We start from the raw sequence: 25,226 nt of genomic DNA on the forward strand, positions 1-25,226 counted from the left end.
CCGGCAGTGCTGCCCGGCGCGGAGCGCGCTTGCATGGCCTGCGGGAAGAAAGGACATTTCACTGCTGTGCGCCAGGCCCACTCGATCGTCGCTGTAACCAGGCCCATTGTCCCTCCACCCCCCCACGTGCGACCGGTGGGTGCCGCCATCTTCCTTGCCTCAGGACGCTTGCAGCCCGTGGGCGCCGCCATCTTTAACGCTGCCCGCCACGTGCACCCCGTGGGCGCTGCCATCTTCCCTGCCCCAGGACCCCTGCTCGTCGGGCACCTCATCAGGCCGCTCATCGCCTGCAACTGCCGCCGACCAGTCAGGGGCCTTTCAACACCAGCCGCGTCTCGCCTCCATCACGATCGACCAGTCCCGACCGCACAACCTCGAGACCGCGTCGATGACAGTGAAGGTCGATGGGCTTCTGGACTCCGGAGCACTGAGAGCTTCATCCACCCCGATATGGTAAGGCGCTGCTCCCTCACGGTAGACCCCGTTAATCAGAAAATATCCCTGGCCTCCGGATCCCACTCCATGGCGATCCGGGGGTACTGCATCGCCACCCTCACCATCCAGGGCGTAGAGTTCAGCGGCTTCGGGCTCTACGTCCTCCCCAACCTCGGCGCTGCCTTGCTACTCGGCCTGGACTTCTAGTGCAACCTCCAGAGCCTAACCCTGAAATTTGGCGGGCCCCTACCACCTCTTAAGGTCGCCCCGTCTTCTCTGTTTGCAAACCTCACCCCGTATTGCAAACCCGTTGCCACCAGGAGCAGACGGTACAGTGCCCAGGACAGGATCTTCATCAGGTCTGAGGTCCAGCGGCTGCTGTGGGAAGGTATCATCGAGGCCAGCAACAGCCCCTGGGGAGCAGACGGTACAGTGCCCAGGACAGGATCTTCATCAGGTCTGAGGTCCAGCGGCTGCTGTGGGAAGGCATCATCGAGGCCAGCAACAACCCCTGGGGAGCCCAGCTGGTAGTTGTGAAAACTGGGGAGAAACACAGGATGGTCGTTGACTACAGTCAGACCATCAACAGGTACACGCAGCTCGATGCGTACCCCCTCCCATGCATATCTCATATGGTCAATCAGATTGCACAGTACTGGGTCTTCTCGACAGTGGACCAGAAATCTGCCTGCCACCAGCTCCCCATTCGCAAGGCGGACCACCCGTACACCGCGTTTGAAGTGGACGGCCGCCTGTACCACTTCCTTAGGGTTCCCTTCGGCGTCACTAATGAGGTCTCGGTCTTCCAACGGGAGATGGACCGAATGGTTGACCAGTAAGGACTGCGGGCCACCTTCCTGTACCTGGATAATGCCACCATCTGCGGCTATGACCAGCAGGACCATGACGCTAACCTTTCCAAATTTCTCCACACCGCCAAACTCCTCAATCTAACCTACAACAAGGAGAAGTGCGTGTTCAGCACTAACCGCATAGCCATCCTTGGCTATGTGGTACAAAATGGAGTTCTAGGCCCGACCCCGATTGCATGCGCCCCCTCATGGAACTCCCCCTTCCCCACAGCCCCATGGCCCTGAAATGATGCCTGGGGTTCTTCTCGTACTACGCCCAGTGGGTCCTTAACCATGCGGACAAGGCCCGCCGCCCACTCATTCACTCCACCGTTTTCCCCCTGACGGCCGAGGCTCACCAGGCCTTCAACCATATGAAGGCCGACATCGCCAAGGCCGCGATGCACGTGGTCGAGGAGACCCTCCCCTTCCAAGTTGAGAGCGATGCATCAGACGTCACTCTAGCCGCCACCCTCAACCAGGCAGGCAGGCCAGTGGCATTCCTTTCCCGCACCCTCCATGCCTCCGAAATTTGGCACTCCTCCGTCGAGAAGGAAGCCCAAGCCACCGTAGAAGCTGTGCGTCATTGGAGGCATTACCTGGCCGGCAGAAGATTCACTCTCCTCACTGACCAAGATCGGTTGCCTTCATGTTCAACACACAGCGGGGCAAGATTAAAAATGATAAGATCTTGAGGTGGAGGATCGAGCTCTCCACCTACAATTACGAGATTTTGTATCGGCGCAGTAAGCTCAACGAGCCCCCAGGCTCCCAATCCCTGTCATAACATCCACTCATGTATATAATGAGATGCAGACAGGCAGCGATTGACACACAGGATGACCAATGAACACACAACACAGAACAACCAATCACCAGACAGGACACCACCGCTATAAAGCCCATAGGGCATTAAGACTCTCCCTCTCTCAGGGCCCAGCTACTGAGACAGTCAGAGTGCACAAGTTAGTGGGCACTACTGCCACGCGGTAGCTAGTAAGTCTGGTCGAGCCAGTAAGAGGTCATCAGTAGGATTAGTAGAGTGTCAACCCACAGCTGAACATGTACAGCAGTCCATAGTTAAATAGAACAGTGTTGGATCATCTCCTGTGTCAGACGTTTGTTTCTAGCTTCCCTGCATCCAGTTGCAGTCAACGTCGAACCAACCTGCCTAACACATCAATCCCGAGGTACGTGTGCCAGCACACAAGTGGACCGACTCCGGGCCCTGCACGACGATCTCTGTCACCCAAGAGTCACCCGGTTTTTTCACTTCATAAAGGCCCACAATCTGCCCTACTCCATCGAGGAGGTCAGGGCTATCACCAGAGACTGCCAGGTCTGCGCGGAGTGTAAACCGCACTTCTACCGGCCAGACCGCGCACACCTGGTGAAGGCCTCCCGCCCCTTTGAACGCCTCAGTGTGGATTTCTAAGGGCCCCTCCCCTCCACCGACCAAAATACGTACTTTCTTAACGTGGTCTACGAATCCTCCAGATTCCCCTTCGTCGTCCCATGCCCCGATATGACGTCTGCCACCGTCATCAAAGTCCTCAACACCACCTTCACTCTGTTCGGTTTCCCCGCCTATGCCCACAGCGATCCTCATTTATGAGTGATGAGCTGCGCCAGTACCTGCTCAGCAAGGGCAGTGCCTCGAGCAGGACGACCAGCTACAACCCCCGGGGAAACGGGCAGGTGGAGCAGGAGAATGGGACGGTCTGGAAGGCCGTCCAGCTGGCCCTACGGTCCAGGAATCTCCCGGCCTCCCATTGGCAGGAGGTCCTTCCTGACGCCCTTCACTCCATTCAGTCGTTCCTTTGCACTGCGACCAATGAAACTCCCCCATGAATGTCTCTTTGCCTTCCCCAGGAAGTCCACCTCCAAGGTTTCGCTCCCAACGTGGCTGGCAGCTCCAGGACCCGTTCTCCAGCACGTGCGGCTCCACAAGGCGGACCCGTTGGTCGAGAGGGTACCCCGACGGCCGTCAAGACACAGTTTCCCTCAGGGACCTGGCGCCAGCTGGGCCCCCACACCCCCACACCCCTCTGCCCCGGCGCCACCCTTCCTCCCCCCAGTGCACCTCACCACAGCCCCCGCTCTAGGACGATCCGTCCTCCCCTTGGTCCCACCCGGGGATGAAGATGAGGTCGACATGCCCCCGGAGTCACCGGCGACCGAACCGACGCCTGCTTCGCCACCGGGACTGCAGCGCTCGCAACGAAGGATCAAGGCGCCCTATTGTCTGAATTTGTAAACTTTTCCTAAAATGTTAAACATCTGCATGTAAATAGTCTTCCACCACCCCCGCTGGAATCTTTTTTTAACAGGGGGTGAATGTGGTAGTAACCACTGTTGTATATATATATATATCGCATATGAGGTGTATTACGGTCAGGCTCCTGTACTACAGGTACAGGGGTAGATCCCTGCCTGCTGGCTCCGCCCAGTAGGCGGAGTATAAATGTGTGTGCTCACCGAGCTGCAGCCATTTCGTCAGCCACTGTAGGAGGCCACACATCTCAGTGTAATAAAGCCTCGATTACACTCTACTCTCGTCTCGTCCTAATTGATAGTGCATCAGCACCCACAGCTAAAACTGAAGAGTTTAAAAGAAAAATCAATTATAGAACATAGAACATAGAACAGTACAGCACAGAACAGGCCCTTCGGCCCTCGATGTTGTGCCGAGCAATGATCACCCTACTTAAACCCACGTAACCCGTATACCCGTAACCCAACAATCCCCCCATTAACCTTACACTACGGGCAATTTTAGCATGGCCAATCCACCTAACCCGCACATCTTTGGACTGTGGGAGGAAACCGGAGCACCCGGAGGAAACCCACGCACACACGGGGAGGACGTGCAGACTCCACACAGACAGTGACCCAGCCGGGAATCGAACCTGGGACCCTGGAGCTGTGAAGCATTGATGCTAACCACCATGCTACCGTGAGCTATTTTTTTCCTGAAGATACTTGTTCCGCACAGAGTTAGATTCCAGTAATGCTTTGTGCTCTTTCTTGCCAGGCTGCATCTCCCACCCAAAACCAAATGACTGCTGACTGACTGGATTATGTTCCCACAAGTACCCCAGTCACAACTCGGAGCCGGAGGACTCCAATGCACAACATTTAGCAGATAATTGCCGTATGTCCTGTGGGGTTCTCCCCGCCTTTCAATTGGTCCATCGTTATGAAGATGATTTATGTTTTCCCCATTCTGATCGGCTCGAGGGTGGGGTGGAGAAATGTGGGTTTGGCAACTCCATCCTTCCCAATCGGGGGGGGAAAATGCATCTGTTCAGGGATTTTTAATCGCAAGTTATTTAGATCTCCACAAAACAAGAAATCTAAAATATATTTTTAATTTAGAATTTAATAATAGTTATAATACAGAGTGGCAGCAACGAACGTGACATTTTTAAAAGCATCGACAGGGTATCTAGTGTGAATGTGGTGTGGGTGGCGAGAGTTGGCCATTTTGTAAAAGTGGGTCGCCAGGTAAAAATGTGAGAAACGCCACATCAAACGGTTCCAGGTAGCCGTGATGCCACCAGGAATAGAACTCTGAGGGCAGGAGTTCAGTTTGTGGGCAATATTCCATCTTGCGTAGATCAGTATGTTGAAGAACCGATTAGGTAACAGGCTGTCCCGGATCCAATATTGTGCAATGGGAAAACACAAGCACCAGTGAATTTGAACGCAATGTGCCTTTGAACTTTCCCAAAAACATTTTGGGCTGGTTTAAACAGGTTGGTGCTGATATATTGAGTGGAAAATCGACTTCTTCCTGTAATCTGCATTGGTCTAGTAGGAAAGTCTCCATTCATCTCTTTATTTGGATCTGTGTGTTTCATACCAGGCTGCCCCCCCCCCCCCCCCCCCCCCCCCCCGTCAATCTATGCTGCACCCCATCTGAAACTTCAATATCCTTCCTGTAATGTGGAGCTGAATACGTTCAGAGGGCGGCACTGCTGCCTCACGGCGCCGAGGACCCAGGTTCGATCCCAGCCCCGGGTCATTGTCTGTGTGGAGTTTGCACGTTCTCCCCGTGTCTGCGGGGGTCTCACCCCCACAACCCAAATATGTGCCGGGTAAGCGGATTGGCTATGCTACATTGCCCATCATAGAACATAGAAAATACAGCACAGAACAGACCCTTCGGCCCACGATGTTGTGCCAAACTTTTGTCCTAGATTAAGAACAAATTAATCTACACCCCATCATTCTACTTTAATCCATGTACCTATCCAATAGTCGCTTGAAGGTCCCTAATGTTTCTGACTCAACTACTTCCACAGGCAGTGCATTCCATGCCCCCACTACTCTCTGGGTAAAGAACCGACATCGACCTATATCTTCCACCATTCACCTTAAATTTATGTCCCCTTGTAATAGTTTGTCAATTGGGAAAAAATATACTTTCACTGCGGGTTTATATCGGCTCAGCATTATCTCCTGGATTTTACATTCTCTAGTTGCGGAAATTAAATCTTGAATTCCAATTAACAGCTGCACTGACTTGTAATTTGAACTCGCTGCCCAAGTATTTAGCCACTGGGTGGCGCCACTAACCTACAAAATTTGTCAGCGAGCAGTTCGCCCACTTGTTCTGTTCCATGCTGGGTGGAATATATAAAAAAAAGCAACAGTTAGAGTTGAAGATCTTTAGGAATACATCAGATGTGGATCCCTGCCCAGTTTTGGCACCAAGGCTAGGTCCGGTTTGTGCTGATTTAGCTGAAGTCAGGAAGGGTTGTGCTGTGGGGTGTGGAGGAAATCAAACACACTCCCTCCCTCCACACCCAGAAAAGGAAAAAGGTCATTTGTTTGCCTTTAGCATTCCTGGCGTGGAGCCTTGCTCGCTGGGAGTGATTACTGGACCCATTTCCATCATTGTGATTTTCCAAGCTCGCTGGTTTAAAGAGTGGAAAAGTGTAGGAGGGGCCTCCTGGATAAAATCCCAATCGTTGCCTGTGGATCAGTGCTTTGAAGAGTGAGGATGTCTCTCTCCCCCCACCGGCTGCTGGTGGCCAGACTTGGTGGGACTTGCCTGCACTTGGAATAACCCATCAACACTGAGGCTCACTCAGAATCGTCACATGGGCGAGGTTCTGAAAGGCTTTCATGAAACAACAATTTAACTGTTAAACGATGCTCCCACTATACTTTACATTTGGAAGTAGCATTGCAGTGCATTTTTAATGTAGAACTGTAACATGTAGTAGGTGGCACGGCAGCACAGTGGTTAGCACTATTGCTTCACAGCACCAGGGTCCCAGGTTCAATTCCCGGCTTGGGTCACTGCCTGTGCGGAGTTTGCACGTTCTCCCCGTGTCTGCGTGGGTTTCCTCCGGGGTGCTCCCACAAGTCCCGAAAGATGTGCTTGTTAGGTGAATTGGACATTCTGATTTCTCCCTCCATGTACCCGAACAGGTGCCAGAAAGTGGCGACTGGGGGCTTTTCACAGTAACTTCATTGCAATGTTAATGTCAGCCTACTTGTGACAATAAAGATTATTATTAGTGCAGTGTCTCAACTTGATGCTCCAAATTTGCCAGGACTGCTGCCAAAAACAAGAACTGCTTCAGTCACATACGGTCGCTCAGCAGAGCCTAGCCAAACGTTTTAAAACTTTGTGCCGTGCTCGATTAAATAGCGAACCATTTGGCAGGGTGGCAATGGCCAAAATTTACTGCAGTGGGACATCTACATAGCATCTGCCATCAGTTACACTTGCTCCCGCAGGTGTAATTCTTTTAATTTTTTTGCACAGCGAGTTGCTGGAAGTGCAAGCTGGTAATTTCACACCCAGGGGAATGGAGCAAATAGCTGTCCTTAGCCAGAGTAATGAATACAAAACAGCGCGCGATTAAAGAGGAAATGTAAATTAGAGTCAATGTCAAATTAGTTACCGAAAGAGTAACAGAAAGGCAAAGAAAGATTGGATTAAAAGACAGAAAAGGGTTTAAGAAGAGTTTGATATTTTAATAATTTGAATATTTGAAGGAATAAGACTCCACACTTGCAATTGTGCATTTTCGGTATCAAAGAGTTTAGCCGTTAAGTAATTAACATCTAACACATTGTTAAATATGTTTGAAATAACAAGGAGGTCATTTTAGTTGGGGAGTCTGGTTGGCATTTACCGGGTAAATACTGTAGCTTCACAGCATTTAATGCATTTCAACAGTGGGGCAGACAGCGAGATGCTTCAATTGTGAAGCAATGGTGCAACTTGAACGTACTCCCATTTGGATATTTGCATTTCACCAGACCATCCAACCCGCGCCTGGATGTTGCTGTACCATTTACTCTTAAACAACAGCGAGTACCATTAGCCTGTCTAATCTCAGCGGTTGCAATTATTTTGATTAATTACAAGCACACAAACCTTCTGGTATCGGCAACAGATTTAACCTCATCAATAAACTACTAATAATGGCAAGTAGCCGCAATGCCGAGAGTGATGCAGTCATTGATTCATAAGTGGGGCTCTTCAAACACAATTGTGACACCACTACGTTCAGTGAACTCTCCTCCCCCCCCCCCCCCCCCCAATCTAACATGAGTGACAGCCGGGTGCTGGGTGAACTCACACCCTCCCTCCCCCCCTCATCAGTTGACTTTTCAAATTCCTGTTCCTTTATCTGACAAAAGTCTTATTTCACAGAAGCTCTTCCAACCTCGATTGTTGGTTTTGAACTCTGGTTTACACCGAGCACAGCGCATCTCCCACCATACTCTTCACCCCAGTCCCAATAGCCATCTGATAGTCCATCTGCCAATCATAGGAACGCACCTTGATTATTAGACAATCAAAAATTATCCCCATTCTCAATCTGGAGTGCAAGTAGCCATTCTCCAAGAATTTGACCTCTATAGGGCACGTGACTCCATACGTTTTGCCTGCAATGCACCAATGGTGAGTTAGCTACCCAACTCCGTGGACACAAACTCCAATTCACCACTCGTTAACTCCCCCTCAAGTGAGCAATGGAAAAGGGTCAGGTATTCTTCCCCAAAGAACATAATGTACCCCCCCCCCCCCTTCCATCAACCCCATCTTGAGCAACAAAACCTGCTTTGGCTTGGCAGCTCTCCCCACCTTCCAAAATAGGCCACCTCCCACCACTGGGCAGGTAACTCACCTCGCGACTCCTCAAAGCCTGTCCACCATCTACATGGCACGTCAGGAGTGTGATGGAATACTCTCCACTTGCCTGGATGAGTGCAGCTTCAACAACACTCTAGACGCTCGACACCGCCCAGGACAAAAGCAGCCCCGCTTGATTTGGCGCTCATTCCACAAACATTCACTCCCCTCCACCATCAACTCACAGTGGCAGCAGTGTGTCCTACTACAGCAACTCACTAAACCTTCTTCCAGCACTTTCCTGACCTCACCACCAAGGGCAACAGACGCATTGGAACACCACCACCTTAAAGTTCCCCTCCTAGCCACATCCCATCCCTACTTGGCAATATATAATCGTATTCCTTCACTGTCGCTGGGTCAAATTCATGGAACACCTCACCTGACAGCACCGTGGGTGTAGCTACACCATATGGGTCGCAGCAGTTCACGAAAGTGGCTCAAAACCAATTAGGATTCGACAACAAATGCTGTCCTAGCCAACTCAGTAAACACTGAAGCAGCACGGTAGCATGGTGGTTAGCATAAATGCTTCACAGCTCCAGGGTCCCAGGTTCGATTCCCGGCTGGGTCACTGTCTGTGTGGAGTCTGCACGCCCTCCCCGTGTGTGCGTGGGTTTCTTCCGGGTGCTCCGGTTTCCTCCCACAGTCCAAAGATGTGTGGGTTAGGTGGATTGGCCATGCTAAATTGCCCGTAGTGTCCTAAAAAGTAAGGTTAAGGGGGGGGGGTTGTTGGGTTACGGGTATAGGGTGGATAGGTGGGTTTGAGTAGGGTGATCATTGCTCGGCACAACATTGAGGGCCGAAGGGCCTGTTCTGCGCTGTACTGTTCTATGTTCTATGAAGAGTGAAAACACAATGGAGCTGCATATCTGGTCTGCTGGACCAAACATTCCCATCTCTTCTGGAGCAGAGACAAAAATGAAACAGATCGACACAGATCGCTTTTCCCGCCTTCGTCGTCATCATCTCTCTCCCAACTTCTGCTCAGCACAAGAACTACCCTTGATCTCGACTCCTGTGCAATGCCACTGGAGATCCACTAGTTGGAATGTCAACAGTGAAAGGTGCGTGATGGTTATATTGCCTTAAAAAAAACACAAGCTCAACATTGGGTCCCGGTTGATCTGAATGGGGATAGACAACAAGAGTGTTGCCAAGTGCTCCACCACTTGTTGGAGATAAAAGTGCCTCATTGATCCTTCACGTCAGTAAATTAGAGACAAAATGAGCATGCAATAGAAAAATTTATTGCTTTGAGTATTGACAAATATGTAAACAAAGTTAATCAATGAAAGAAAAATTCTTGTCGCTGAATCGTAAACTGGTGTGCCATTCAGTAAATACTCTTAACGCAAACAACAATTAAGCTTTCAGACCTTTAAACCCTGCTCGATTATAGTTAATGGAACAAGACATGGTGTCTTCACAGAAGGGATATTCTATTCAAAAACACTACCACAGTAAACTGAGAAATAAGACAGCTAGCTCAATGTAGAATATAGGAAAATACTGAATCAGATATACATCATGACCTACATACTGCCTGTGACCAAGACAGGTGCACGAAGTACACCCAGACGACAAGCAACAAACTCATTGACAAAGGAGATTTCTACATAATAGTCCACAGTGACGGTATGCAATAAATAATACTGCAAATCGGTAATAAACATTTAATGTATACAGCAGTAAGAGTCATAAACAAAGTTGAGCAATAGTCTTAATCTGGGCGATTCTGGGAATCCCATGATAAACGTCCACTATTAATCCAGAGAGAAAGAAAACGAGTTGCAAAAACTTGTGTACTTGCAAAGTCAACAGTCCCATAAAATAATTAGCACAAAAACAATTGTCTCCCCCCACCCCCCCTCCAAGATTCACCGTTGTAGGCTTTTTAAACTTTATATTTGCAAACGTCTGCTGAGCAATCTGTATGCTCGGTCGCCATGGCTTCCCTAAAGCAGAGATGTTGGGGCAGAAATTCATTTTGCAGAACGCTGAAGCACCTGCTTCGGCTGTTTATGGTCCCATCCAATACTCAGCTCCCAAATACTGGGCCGACACCCAAGACAGATATGATGGTTAAGATTCTTGCCGAGTCCCTCTGCTCCCGTCTTCCCAATGATTCCCTCCTGGTGTCCTCCGCTCACCAACACTGATCTCCGTCATGGTGTGGAGCACAGGCCATGCAAAGCCCTAATCCCCCATGTCTGCGGATGCATTTACCGTTGCCAGTACAGTAACCAGCTGATGCTACTGCCCCCGGGTCTGCTCTGCACATTGGCACCCCAGAAACAGATTTCAGAGTCAGCGTTCTGAGTAGCAACTAATTACTCCTGCACATAGAGGGAGAGGTAGGGAAAAGCTGTTGCACACCTTCTCCCAGTTAGAGGGTTAGCTAGGAGAGATTCCTTTCCATATTTCCCACTGTTCACAGCTATGCCGTCAGGCATGAATGAACGAACTGTGGCGAAAACAAATAGTTTTTTCTCATTGGAACACCTCAACACGTTCCGGATTGTGAAACAGGCGGTCCATACAGGTTTCCTGATCGCAGTGCAGGGAGTCAAGCTCTGCTTGCATTAACCTTTCCGAGATAATAATTATACTGTGCAAAATCTTGCCATCCTTCAACCTTTCGCAGTACCCTGTCCTGATCAAGGAAGTGGTTGCTGTGCGGTTAGAGAGTGAACGCGGTGGTCGGGGCTGCGCGGTTTAGGGAGCAGGTACTGGTGGGACAATATCATTCAGCTTGCTCACTTCCAACTTCCAGTTTGGAAGCTTCTTAGTCGACAGGTGCCGCCGGGCATGCTTGGTCAGGTGATCGCTCCTCATGAACCGGCGCTCACACATCGGGCACACAAACTTCTTTTCGCCCGTGTGGGTCCTGCGATGTCGGGATAGTTCGTCGGAACGGGCAAACTTCCTGTCACAGTCCTCCCAATTGCAATTGAAGGGCTTCTCACCTGCAAATGGGGCACACAGCGATAAACTCAGTACATTTTTGCAAAGTAACACCAACATGCATAATTTGCATCAGACAATTGGGAACATGGACATGGAAAATAGGAGAAGGCCATTCGGCCCTTCGAGCCTGCTCTGCCATTCAACATGGGTAATGGCTGATCCTCCATCTCAATGCCATACTCCCGCTCTCTCGAGTCTCGAAATCTATCCAGTAATTTGGCCTCCGCAGCTTTCTGTGTTATAGAATTCCACCCTCGAGTGAAGACGTTTCCCCTCATCTCAGTCCCAAATAGTCTACCCCATGTCCAGAGACTGTAACCCCTTGTTCCAGAACTCCCCCAGCCAAACATCATCTCTGCTTCCAGTGTGCCTTGCCCAGTCAGAATTTTGTACATTTCAATGTCATCCCCTCTCATTCGTCTAAATTCTAGTGAGTACAGGCCCAGGCGACCCAATCTCTCCTCATCTGACAACTCTGCCAGAAAAGGAATCAGTCTGGTGAACCTTCGCTGAACTTGCACTATGAGAAGTATCTCCTTTCTTAGGTAAGGAAACCAAAACTGCACACAATACTCCAGGTGTGGTCTCACCAAAGCCCTGTACAACTGCAGCAAGACATCCTTCCTCCTGTACTCAATTCCTCTGAAAGGCCAACGTACACTATTTGCCTTCCTAACTTCTTGTTGTACCCGTATTATTTAAAAGTACGTTCAAGATATTGGTCTCCAAACTGAATCAAAAGGATTTTAATTTTCCTGGGCAGCACGGTGGCGCAGTGGTTAGCACTGTTGCCTCACGGCGCCGAGGTCCCAGGTTCGATCCCGGCCCTGGGTCACTGTCTGTGTGGAGTTTGCACATTCTCCCAGTGTTTGCGTGGGTTTCGGCCCCACAATCCAAAGATGTGCAGGCTAGGTGGATTGGCCACGCTAAATTGCCCCGTAATTGGAAAAAAATGAATTGGGTACTCTAAATAAACGGAGCCTGCACATTCTCCCAGTGTCTGTGTGAGTTTCCTCCGGGTGCTCTGGTTTCCTCCAACAAGTCCCGAAAGACGTGCTGTTTGGTGAATTGGACATTCTGAATTCTCCCTCCGTGTACCCGAACAGGCGCCGGAATGTGGCGACAAGGGGCTTTCCACAGTAACCACATTGCAGTGTTAATGTAAGCCTACTTGTGACAATAAAGATTATTAATTTTTCTTTTTGAAAGATTTAAATTTTCCCCTTCAAAAACACATTTCAATAAGATTATCCTGTATGGATCTAGTTTAGAGCAACTCGTAATTATCGTCCTTCTCAGGAGATTTCAAGAAGTAGTCAGTTTTAAAAAATGCCATGTCACTTTCTTTGTTCTGGTCGATAAACCTATCGAAGGCTCGGTGAATCTAACAGGGTTTGAAAAAAAAATGGTGTGGAAGAAGCAGTAAGCGTGTCTCACCCTCAGTTACAGCAGAGAAAACACGGAGCTTCCCCAGTTTAAATGGAGAGTGAATCAGAGGGACAACGTTCGGCATCTCTCGCTGCCCAAACTGGTGTTGGCAAACTTGGGTAGCCCGACCAACTTCCCTATAGGATGCCCCACATTACAAATACTGTACCTGTGTGAGTCCTTATGTGGGCCTTCAGATGAGAGCTTTTGAAGTAAGTCTTTCCACAGCCGGGGTGATCACAGATGTGACTGCGGTGTCGATATACATCGAGCTGGGTAACAATCTTCTGGACAGGTGGTGTGAAGCCTGGGGCTGGAGCGATAGGGGAAAGTTTGGTGCCGTTCAGACTGCTCATTCGCGGCTTTGCATACTTGACGACAGGCTGCGGCACAACAAACATCAGGGCTCCTTTGGAAACTGGCGCTCCCATTAAGACAACAGGTGGGCGCAGGGCCGGGTGCTTTGTGTCAGGGCCGCTTGTGCTGACTGGTAACACTTGACAGATGAAGGGCATTGACGGCACACTGGAGGAGACAGGTGCTGACACTAACATTGAGCATTGTTGACTACGAGTGATGACAGGAGGCTGGGAACGTGGAAGAGGAGCTTGTGCGCCCAATGGCAGGGGATTCACAATTGGTGCAAAACATTGGCTCTGATATTGTTCTACCTTTGGTCCTTTATTGTTTTCACTTCTTGGCACAATTGAAGAAATTAGTTCCGGTGATGCATAGTTTTTCATTCCAGTGCCATTCTGATGCAACGTGTTCAGTGGATTCGCCCCGTGTATGGATTTCTGATCGGCAGAGTTCTGGGTCGCCCTAACTGAGTGAGAACCGTTTACGCAGGGCAGTACGTCTGCAGTATGACGGATCACACTCGTGGCTCGAGATCGTAGTCTCGTGGATGGGTCGGCCGGTTTCGCGCCCTGCGTGAGTTTTGCATCTGACAATGTTGCCTCACCGGTGCTCCTGGTTTTCGTAGGTAAAGGGAGCTCCACTTTAGACAAAACAGTGGACGAAACCGGTGTTACGGTTTGAACCATTTGGGACGTCTCAAAGTTAGGTGGACTGTACGGTGGGGTCAAACACTAGAAACAGAAAAAATGGTTAGGATCCAAAGTGGAAAAACTGCAGCGAAAGAGGAGGTTTAAAAACAACACAAGAGATTTCAGCACAGTGTTGAAGGAGAGCTACATGGACAGCAATGCTCTCTCAGATGAGGCATTTAACGGATTTGGGCAGTGCCTCAGTTTAAGATTCAAGGACGAGCAACTGACTTGTCCCGGTCTACTGGCCAACATCACAAACATTAACACATCTCCCTGGAGATGTCTATGGGGGTTTGGCTCTGCGTAATATTTCTGTGAGGTCCAACATTACAACAGGGACTGTACCCGAGAGCAATCAGTTGTGGAACTTTCTGAAGGTGCGCTTTGAGAAGGGTTTGCTAACCCTTCAAGGCCTTGATTTTCTTTTCCTGGGTAATCTGCCCATTGCTGGACTACAGCTCTGCAGGAGCAAGCTGCCTTCGGATACCATTGCAAGGCAACAATCTTCATGAGTGGGCCTAATTGGTTCTATTTAAACACAGGGACATCGCTGTTAAGCCTGACACCGATAGAAGCAGTTGCTACAGAGCTCAATGCACAAGCTGGTTGAGTCTCCATTACCTCAGCACTGGGACACAGAGGCTAATTTTAAACCCACTCTGAAACAGTTACGGCCAAAATGAGTGAAAACGCCACAGTTCAAATCTTGAGTCCTCTCTGGTTTAATGCCTCACTACTGAGGGGTGGCGCAGTGGTTAGCACTGCTGCCTCACAGTAGCAGGGACCAGAGTTCAAATCCGGCCTTGGGTGACTGTCTGTGCGGAGTTTGCACTTCCTCCCCGTGTCTGCGTGGGTTTCCTCCGGTTTCCTCCCACAGTCCAAAGAAGTGCAGATTTGGTGGATCGGATGTGATAAATTGCCCCTTAGGTGTCCAAAGATGCACAGATTAGATGGGGTTATAGGCATAAAGCAGGGGAGGGGAGTCTGCACTAACAAAACGTTAGTGCAGACTCGATGGGCCAAATGGCCTCCTTCTCCACTGTAGGAATTTTATGGTTCTAAGGTATATTATGTGCGTCACTTACACAGTGAGCCCTCGGGGAAGACCATGCCTCGAGCTATAAATTGAGCCTCATTGTTCAATTCTCAACATTGTAACACCTCAGATAATTTACTTACAAATAGAGGAAATGTGTGGGAATCTTTAGAACTGGGCAGAAAACTATCGTCAGCTTCCTCGGATACGTCAGATACTGGGGTCAGTGGTCGCAGTTCAGTATAGCTTCTGCTGCACAATTTCCAGCTGCAGCTCATTGACATGAGCGCTTCGACGGCCTCAATGTCACCTTGTTCTGTTCTGCCACTCCAGGAGCCCGCATTGTCCCAGCATGTCCGAAAGTCTGTCTCCATTATTTCCATCTATTGAGAGAAAAACACAAGACTGCTGATTAATTATAGACACAGCTTGATGAGTCAGAGAACTTCTATCCCCCCCCTTGGACTCAAGGAATGCAAATAAATTGCCAAATGTCAAGATTCTACTGGTTCATCAAGTATTAGCCTTTCTCAGCCTCCCTCCTCCACCCCGTCAGAACAGTACATTTCCTGGACTACGTTTTTTTACAAATATCGCAACAACAATAAAAACCTAAAAAGAAAATAGTTATCATCAATGCAAAACAGGTATGTCATAATATACACCAGTATATCATGGTGCAGACACACACACTGATTGTGTGTCTGCACACAGCAAGACCAATCAACACACACAACACCGCAGCCAATCACCAGTTAGGGCACACTCACTATAAAGACAGAGGGCATCAGTTTTCCCGCTCATTCGGGATGCAGCCTCTCAGAAAGACAGAGCTCACAGCTTACAGCACAGATCTTCACCATGTGCTGAGTGCAATAATATTACCCCATTAATAATGGAGTCTAGCATTTTCCCCAGGACAGATGTTAAGCGAACAGCTATGTAGTTTCCAGGGCAGCGTGGTAGCAGAGCGGTTAGCTCGGTTGCTTCACAGCACCAGGGACCCGTATTCTATTCCCAGCTTGGGTCAGTGTCTGTGCAAAGTCTGCACTTTCTCTCAAGTGTCTCCATGGGTTTCCTCCGGGTGCTCCAGTCTCCCACAAGTCCCGAAAGACGTGCTGGTTAGGTGAAGTGGACATTTTGAATTCTCCCTCAGTGTACCCGAACAGGTGCCAGAGTGTGGCGACTAGGGGCTTTTCACGGTAACTTCATTGCAGTGTTAATGTAAGCCTACTTGTGACACTAATAAAGATAATGGGCAGCATTCTCCGATCCCCCCTGCCGGATCGGAGAATCGCCGGGGGCCGGCGTGAATCCCGCCCCCACCGTCCACCGAACTTTCCGGCACCGGAGATGCGGTGGGGGCGGGAAGCGCGCCGCGCCAGTTGGCAGCAGCTCACAGCGCCCCCCCCCCGGCAATTCTCCGGCCCGCGATGGGCCGAAGTCCCGCTGATTCTTTGCCAGTCCCGCCGGCAGTTGCTGACGCCCCCGCGCATGCGAGGACTCGCGCCGGCCGGCGGAGTCCCTTTGGCCCCGGCTGGCGTGGTGCCAAAGGCCTTCCACGCCAGCCGGCGGGGCGCAAACCACTCCAGCACCGGCCTAGCCCCATAAGGTGCGGAGAATTCCACACCTTTGGGGCGGGCTGACGCTGGAGTGGTTCACGCCACTCCATCCCGCCGGGACCCCCCGCCCCGCTGGGTATGGGAGAATCCCGCCCAATTATTTTGGGGCTTCCCTTTTGAGACCCCTGTCCTTGTTACTTCTGCCCTCACCTTTCAAAGCCTCTTCAAAAATTGTCTATTCGACAATTGTTTTTGGACATTTGGACTATTGGCTAATGTCCATTTCGCCTCCGCTGGTGTCCAAATGCTGCTGTTTTTAGACAATCATGTTGCTGGAAATGTAACATTTGTCAGTGATATACAATGGGCCGGATCCTCCATCCCGCCAGCCTCGTTTCCCAGCATGGCACATCCCATTGGGATCGGGATTCTCCGTTTCCACAGCCGGCCAATGGGATTTCCTAATGTGGCCACTCGACGCCATCGGGAGATCCACAGTCACGGTGGCTGCTGGCAAAGCAGAGGATCCTGCTGACGGAGAATCCCTCAGTGCATATTACCCAGTGTTCAAATTCCTTCCAGCACTATCAGGAACACTGTCAAAACTTTGACCATTTGTACTTCACCCAGAAGCTAATTGGGCAGCACGGTGTTTATCACTGTTGCTTCAGAGTGCCAGGGCCCCAGGTTCGATTCCCGGCTTGGGTCACTGTCTCTGCTGAGTCTGCATGTTCTCCCCATGGGTTTCCTCCAGGTGCTCCGGTTTCCTCCCACAAGTCATGCTGTTAGGGAATTTGGACATTCTGAATTCTCCCTCGGTGTACCCAAACAGGCGCCGGAATGTGGCAACTAGGGGCTTTTTACAGTAACGTCATTGTAGTGTTAATGTAAGCCGACTTGTGACAATAAAGATTATTATTGGGGCAGCAGGGTAGCATGGTGGTTAGCATAAATGCTTCACAGCTCCAGGGTCCCAGGTTCGATTCCCGGCTGGGTCACTGTCTGTGTGGAGTCTGCACGTCCTCCCCCTGTGTGCGTGGGTTTCCTCCGGGTGCTCCGGTTTCCTCCCACAGTCCAAAGATGTGCGGGTTAGGTGGATTGGCCATGCTAAATTGCCCGTAGTGTCCTAATAAAAGTAAGGTTAAGGGGGGGGGTTGTTAGGTTACGGGTATAGGGTGGATACGTGGGTTTGAGTAGGGTGATCATGGCTCGGCACAACATTGAGGGCCGAAGGGCCTGTTCTGTGCTGTACTGTTCTATGTTCTATTACATCCCCAGCCACAGCAACCTAAATGTACAATTCTATCGTGGTGCATTATTCAGATAGTTCAAGTGGGCCTGGGCAACATGCAAAATGTTTGCACTATTACACCCTACCAAAATCCAAACAGCCGTACTTCTGTTATGGAACAAAGTAATTTCCGGTTACAGGGCTTTGCACAAGGTGAGTAGAGGCAAAGTGCATTCCTCAGGTAAAACAGCCTGAGATGATGGTGAATAATTGGACCAAAGTGTAATTCAGTCCCCATTTTAAGATCACACATCAAACACTCAAAATTAAAGTGTCCAAAAAAAGGACATAGCTAAATACCAAAGCTTAGGCAACTTGGAAACAGGTTTTGGTTGACTTGGGGTGTTCTCTCCCTCCAGATGCTGCCAAACCTGCTGAGATTTTCCAGCATTTACTGATTTTGCTTCAGATCCGAGCATCCGCAGTCATTTGCTTTTATTTACTTGTTGGAGTTTAGCAGTCTCTCTGCTCAATGTAATATATTGAACGGCTGAGAGATACGAGGGGTTGGGGCTGCTACAGCCCAAAACTGGGGGCAAAATATAATGACATGACAGCAAGTTTATGTAGCCTTAATGGGGAAAAGTGATCAACATGTTGGACGTAGGAACATGGATGGGGGATTTCGGGGATGGTATAGAGCGGGCATTAGACAGCTGAGGGACCTGTTTATCGACGGAAGGTTTGCGAGCCTGGGGGAGTTGGAGGAGAAATTTGGGCTCCCGCCGGGAAACATGTTTAGATATCTGCAGGTAAAGGCATTTGCTAGACGGCAGGTGGAGGGATTCCCTGCGCTCCCCGCGAGGGGGGTGAGTGACAGGGTGCTCTCGGGGGTCTGGGTCGGGGAGGGGAAGATATCCGATATCTACAAGCTTCTGCAGGAGGTGGAAGAGGCGTCAGTAGAGGAGCTGAAAACGAAGTGGGAGGGGGAACTGGGGGAACAGATCGAAGACGGGACATGGGCTGATGCCCTGGAGAGGGTAAATTCTTCCTCCTCGTGTGCGCGGCTTAGCCTCATCCAATTCAAGGTGCTGCATAGGGCCCACATGACTGGGACGAGGATGAGTAGGTTCTTTGGGGGTGAAGACAGGTGTGTCAGGTGCTCGGGGAGTCCAGCGAACCATGCCCATATGTTCTGGGCATGCCCGGCATTGGAGGAGTTCTGGAAGGGGGTGGCGAGGACGGTGTCAAGGGTGGTGGGATCCAGGGTCAAGCCAGGATGGGGACTCGCGATCTTTGGGGTTGGGGTAGAGCCGGGAGTGCAGGAGGCGAAAGAGGCCGGTGTGCTGGCCTTTGCATCCCTAGTAGCCCGGCGAAGGATTTTGCTACAGTGGAAGGACGCGAGGCCCCCAAGCGTGGAGACCTGGATCAATGACATGGCGGGCTTCATTAAGCTTGAGAAGGTTAAATTCGCCCTGAGAGGATCGGTGCAAGGGTTCTTTAAACGGTGGCAACCTTTCCTCGACTTTCTGGCTCAACGATAGGGTACTGGGACAGTAGCAGCAGCAACCCGGGGGGGTGGGGGAGGGGGGACATTGATTATGTTTGCTTATTTTATTTAAATTTGATTTATTTAATTTTAATTTATGGTTAAGTTCTCTTGTTTGGGGGGTGGGTGGGGGGGGGAGTGTGATACATGTGATGTTACGGTATGGGGGGAATTGTGGGTGTTATGGGGCTGTTAGTTGCATAATTACTGCTTGTTGCTATACTTGTTGTTATATTTTTATATTTTCTGTAAAAAATTCCAATAAAAATTATTTTAAAAAAAAACATGTTGGACGTAAATGCAAGATTATCAATAGATTTTGATACAAGACAATAGTTAAAAACGTGCCTGATTTCCAGGATTAACTAAATGTTTTCCTAGTTCCAACTAGATTTTAAATACAGAATACAAATATGCAACTTACGTAAACCTACACTCCCCTATTTTGAACTGTGTTGCTAGAAACAGGTCGATGACAGTATCGAATTTGATATTCTAGATACTCTGCACGCTCCACAGCAAAGCCAAATGAATATCTTTAAAAAGTCTAAAAGGCAACTCTAGCCATTCGCAATTCCGTCTCGACATTTCAAAAAGGATGTGATTGATTGCCACCCCTTCTCTAAAGTTAGAAAGCTCGTTGTCAGTTGGGACTCTGTGAGCAGCAGCACTCTGTACCATAAATCACCGCGTGCTTCCGCAATGCTCAGCTTTTCCTAATTGACGAATGACTGTGCGCTCAGCAAGGCCACAGACCGTGCACCAACTGGTTCTGTACAACTGGCTCAAGTCTGGGCTGGCTACCTCCTAGTCTGCACATGGAGGGAAAACAGGTCCCTCTCTTCAATTACACGTGCGTGTTTCTGACGCATTACATTCATCAAATCACTAGTTTAATCTTCCGGAGGCAGATTGTGGCAGCCTCTGGCAAGTCCAAACTAAAAAGGAACCAATGACCTGGTGTTGATAAAATGCTTAAAATCTCAAGTTTGGCAAAAGGATACATTCTTTAAAATGTAGATTACCCAATTTCATTTTTCCAATTAAGGGGCAGTTTAGCGTGGCCAATCCACCTAACCTGCACATCTTTGGGTTGTGGGGGCAAAACCCACGCAGACACGGGGAGAATGTGCAAACTCCACACAGACAATGACACAGGGCCGGGATTGAACCAGGGACCTCAGCGCGTGAGGCAGTAGTGCTAACCACTGCGTCGCTGCGCTGCCCTTGGAGAACGGATACATGCGCGTGAACAAAATCCTTTTGCAATTAGGAATTCTTCTCTTCCTTACCTCACCCCATAGGTTGACTTGCACTTTGGATTTATTGTTACAAAGGCCAGGTGAGCGATGTGACAAAGCCACAGCCCTCCGCCATCCCCAACTCATGAGAGGTCGAAAGGCACAAGGTGGGATGGAGCCCACCACTTGCATACTTACAAGTCTGGTCAGGTCTTCCTGTTCCTGGGACATTTACCAACAGTACACAACCGTTATTCAGAACAAAAGGAGAGAACCGGAGGAAGAGAATACTTCTGGCCCAAATACAAGCAAAGAATAAATCCAAAGGTTTGTCACCAAAAACCTTTCGAAACAACAGAATGGGCAGCACGGTAGCACAGTGGGTTGCACTGTAACTTCACAGCTCCAGGGTCCCCGGTTCGATTCCCGGCTTGGGTCACTGTCTGTGTTAAGACTGCACGTTCTCCCCGTGTCTGCGTGGGTTTCCTCCGGGTGCTCCGGTTTCCTCCCACAAGTCCCGAAAGACGTGCTGTTAGGTAATTTGGACATTCTGAATTCACCGCTGTGTACCGAACAGTTGCCAGAATATTGCGACTAGGGGCTTTTCACAGTAACCTCATTACAGTGTTAACGTAAGCCTACTTGTAATAATAAAGATTAGTTTAAAAAATGAAATGGAAGCAAAGGGCAGCATGGTGGTGCAGTGGTAAGCACTGATGCCTCACGGTGCTGTGGATCCGGGTTCGATCCCAGCTCTGGGTCACTGTCCGTGTGGAGTTTGCACATTCCCCCAGTGTTTGCGCGGGTCTCACCCCCACAACCCAAAGATGTGCAGGGTAGGTGGATTGACCACGCTAAATGGCCCCTTATTTGGGGAAAAAAAAAAGGAATTGGGTACTCTAAATTTAGGGGGAAAAAAGAATTGGAAGCATGCACATTGCTACAAGAATCTTCTGCCAGCTACAGAAATTCAGTGAAAGTGCTTCCCTCGACAGCACGTTCCAAATCTGCACTTCTGCCACCTGGAAGGTCAAGGGTAGCAGCAGATATATGGTAACATCCCCAGTCCCCCTCCACACGGTCCAGACTTGGAACTATATCACCCTTCCTTCACTGTCCAGATGTCAAAATACACAGACTCCCCCCCCGGGCAGCATTGCAGCAAGACCTACCCCACATGGACTTCAGCAGTTCAAATATCACAGAATAGTTATGCGCAGAAGGCAGCTCACCTCTTTCCAAGGGCAGTCACAGATGGGGCAACAAATGTTGGCCTGGCCAGCACGTTCACACTCTAAAAACACAAAAGGAATTATGGTATGCTTAGTCATTTTTATTCTGAACCCTTAAAAAGATTTATATTTTATTGGAAGGATATTTGCCCGAGTTAGGAACAAGAACACGTTCGCTAGTCACATAATTCTTCGCATTTATCTCATATCATTCATTTGGAATCCATCCCAATATGCTTTACATGAGGTGGTGGAAGAAGGAGAAATAAATGGGAACAAATATGGATTTGAACCATGGAGGGCCGAAAAACAGGAGAGAATAAAATGCTGCGGAATGTTGCAAGGATTGGGGTAGGGCAAAGGGAACAGAGAATGAAATGAAGGAGTTATAGACTGGGAAACAGAAGCCAAGTAGACTGAAGAGTAACGGGCGCAGGGAGGATGACTCAACGATGACTCAGGAGGATGAGTGAGCGGAGTTTGTAACAGGGACTTAACCAGTCCCCACTATGGCCAGCGGGAGGAAACCATGATGCATGCACGAGCTCATCTCAGAGAGGCATTCAGCACTGGATCGGGAATAGGGTTGAGATGAGTGACAGAGAGGTAGAGTGTCATCAGGATACATATAGAATGTCAGTGGGACAGGACAGGAGCTTGGCCAAGGAAGGATTCTTCGGATAGAGCAGCAGTGATAGTGCAGAGATCAGTAAAGAAGCCATTGCTCAGGGGGCAGCACGGCAGCACAGTGGGTTAGCCCTGCTGCCTCATGGCGTGGAGGTCCCAGGTTCGATCCCAGCTCTGGATCACTGTCCGTGTAGAGTTTGCACATTCTTCCCGTGTTTGCGTGGGTTTCGCCCCCACAACCCAAAGATGTGCAAGGTAGGTGGATTGGCCAAACTAAATTGCCCCTTAATTGGAAAAAATGAATTGGGTACTCTAAATTTATTTTAATTTTTTTTTAAAAGAAGCAATTGCTCAGAGTTTGTGTTTGTATTTAGACAAGTGGGTTTCCTCCGGGTGCTCCAGTTTCCTCCCACAGTCCAAAAATATACAGATTGGGCATGTTTAATTAACCCTTAGTCTGCAAAAGGTTGGGTGGGATTATGGGGGTGGGGCGGGGCATGGGCTTCAGTGGAGTTCTCGTTCAGAGCATCAGTGCAGTCCCGATGGGCCAAATGGCCTCCTTCAGCACTGCTGAGATTCTATAAAGTAAGAATACTACCATAAAAGGTGCCGCAAAATAGTTAGCCAACCACGTCACTGTGTAGCAGTCATTGAGAAATGGAGGAATAAACCACCATAGTCACAGAAGATAACAGTATTCATTAAATATTTAATTACTAAACATACAAAAAGTTTGGAGGCATCAATTCTCCCCACGAAATGGAAAATGAGTTGCACCTTTCTTGCAATCCCTAAACAACTCCGGCACCATTCCCACACAAAATGAACGGTATAAAATCCGTCACACTCACATTTGCTAAACACTGCCAAGCTTACATTGTATGCATCAAGTCCTGTTTCACACTCAGTCTATGGGATATTGAAAACCCTTCAACAAGCTTCCTTTGCGGGGTGGCACAGTGGTTAGCACAGCTGCCTCACAGCACCAAGAAGTCAGGTTCAAGCATCGGGCGGTATGGTGGTGCAGTGGTTAGCACTGATGCCTCACAGCACTGATGACCCAGGTTCGATCCCGGGTCACTGTCCGTGTGGAGTTTGCACATTCTCCCCCCCCCCCCCCCCCCCCCCGTATCTGCGTGGGTCTCACCCCCACAACTCAAAAAAGATGTGCAGGGTAGCTGAATTGGCCACTCTCAGTTGCCCCTTAATTGGAAAATAAAAAACAAACTTCCTTTGCACATGAAGACAAGGAGATTTTTAAAAATTTTAATTCACCAAGATAAGGTGTGTGGTACATTTCGGTCTCGAGAAGAAAATGCAAACGTGGGTGTCAAGGCAGAACATCCCATGCCTGTTCTCTCTCTCTCCATTCCAGGCTGTATTTATTGCTCTGCTCAGCAGGAACCCCTCCCACAAGCTGGTGGATTGGTGCAGGCTCTCTCCATGTGAAGGCTGCATGCTGTGCTGCTGTACGAACTTGAACCAGTCACTACAGCGACCTTTCCCCCAATTTCCAAACGAGCCACAACACACACACACAGCCTCCTCTCTCAGGCCCCGACCAACAGGCAAGATGATTCAGGGACACTCGAAAAAAAAAGAGAAAACAGGACAATGCAAAATACAGCCAGCTGCAGGGACCCTCAAAACGTCCACCTTTCTGCTTGCCAATGGCATTTTCTACAGCATTCCACCCAACAACAGAAACATTCAGCAGTGGATCATCACTGGGTTGGGTTGGAAAGAGATGAATTCACGCAGTAATATTTCACAGAGGAACAATCACCAATTTTCTTTAAAAGAAAAGAAATAGAGGTTGAGCAAATTATACATTTAACAGAATGGGATGGAGGCATTTGTTTGAATTTTTTTTGGGGGGGGAAGGAAGAGGAGAAGAACGAAAAAGGTTGCGAGAAGACATACAGGCAGGACTTCTAAAAGTACAGTGAACCCAGAAATAGACAAACGTTAATTTCTTTCAATATACAATTACAAAATGAATGGGATTAAGAGGGGATTAAAAACAAAATACTGTGTAGGGAGTGAGAGAAACACACAGGTACTCACTTTTGGCTTCCAGCAGTGAATTAGGTGCAAACACACAAAGAGGCTCTCAGCCACACTGTAGCCACTTTGCAGATATTGCTACCAGCTCAGGTCCCGCCCACCCCGCGCCCCATTCAGGTGGAGCCTCTGAGGAGGGGGTGGAGCCAGAATGAGGGGGTGGTGCCAGCACCAACCAATCACACACAAAGGTGTGTTGGCCCCCTGGCGAATGGGAGGGCGCGGGCTGCGTGATCAGCGGCTGGGGGCTGGCATGATTGCGGTTCTGTGGGCAGCGTGGAGAACACCGAGCCTGGGAGAGGATCTCAGTGTGTGTGTGTGGGTACTCCACACAACAAATCCGCCCTTTTCCTGAGTCACGCACCCACCGCAAATGACTCATCAAGTCACGATGCAATCTTTGAAAGCGACAAACAATTTAATTCCTTATAAAAACACTTGAGCTAATTGCTTTCCTGGCAGAGGGGATGGTCACAGTCCAGTTTGAGAGGGTCATGTCAGCAGTCATCATGGTCTGTAACAGTGTTTATTGACAGTGGAAGTCCACAACCTCAGGGGATAGGAGTAGGCATATCAAAGAATTAGAACATTGGGAAGGGGTTAGATATGGAAAAGTAACCAAACCTTGTACTGGTTTGCTAACTGCAGTGGATAACATAAACAAGTCTAAAGAAAGATTTGGGATTGAGGATGTGTTTTCTCACAGAGCTTTTTAAAAAAAAATTAGCGTACCCAATTAATTTCTTTTTCCAATTAAGGGGCAATTTTAGCGTGGCCAACCCACCT

The 25,226-nt window shown here is 49.2% G+C and overlaps 1 protein-coding gene across 2 annotated transcripts; it reads right to left on the minus strand.

Moving 5' to 3' along the window:
• Positions 1-9,676: 9,676 nt before the first annotated feature.
• On the minus strand, positions 9,677-24,541 carry LOC119972775 (Krueppel-like factor 10). Of its 2 annotated transcripts, XM_038810133.1 has the most exons (5): positions 24,444-24,540; positions 21,750-21,811; positions 15,078-15,317; positions 13,016-13,937; positions 9,677-11,417 (listed from the first exon to the last, which is right to left on the minus strand). In XM_038810133.1, exons 3-5 carry the CDS (start codon positions 15,315-15,317, stop codon positions 11,167-11,169), a joined length of 1,413 nt encoding a protein of 470 aa, XP_038666061.1. In that variant the 5' UTR covers positions 21,750-21,811; positions 24,444-24,540; the 3' UTR covers positions 9,677-11,166. The 2 variants fall into 2 exon arrangements, with proteins under 2 accessions (XP_038666061.1, XP_038666062.1); XM_038810134.1 differs by lacking the exon at positions 21,750-21,811 and having other exon boundaries at positions 24,444-24,541.
• Between the last annotated feature and the right edge of the window lie 685 nt (positions 24,542-25,226).

This window comes from Scyliorhinus canicula, chromosome 10 (genome assembly GCF_902713615.1).
Source record: "Scyliorhinus canicula chromosome 10, sScyCan1.1, whole genome shotgun sequence".
NCBI classification, from domain to species: Eukaryota; Metazoa; Chordata; class Chondrichthyes; order Carcharhiniformes; family Scyliorhinidae; genus Scyliorhinus; species Scyliorhinus canicula.

Coding starts and splice junctions, on each gene's coding strand:
- LOC119972775 (XM_038810134.1), bottom strand. CDS start 15,317: ATGGAAATAATGGAGACAGACTTTCGGACATGCTGGGACAATGCGGGC. Junction 13,938..15,077: donor CCCACACATTTCCTCTATTT/GTAAGTAAATTA, acceptor TTCTGTTTCTAG/TGTTTGACCCCACCGTACAG. Junction 11,418..13,015: donor CCACATAAGGACTCACACAG/GTACAGTATTTG, acceptor CCCCATTTGCAG/GTGAGAAGCCCTTCAATTGC.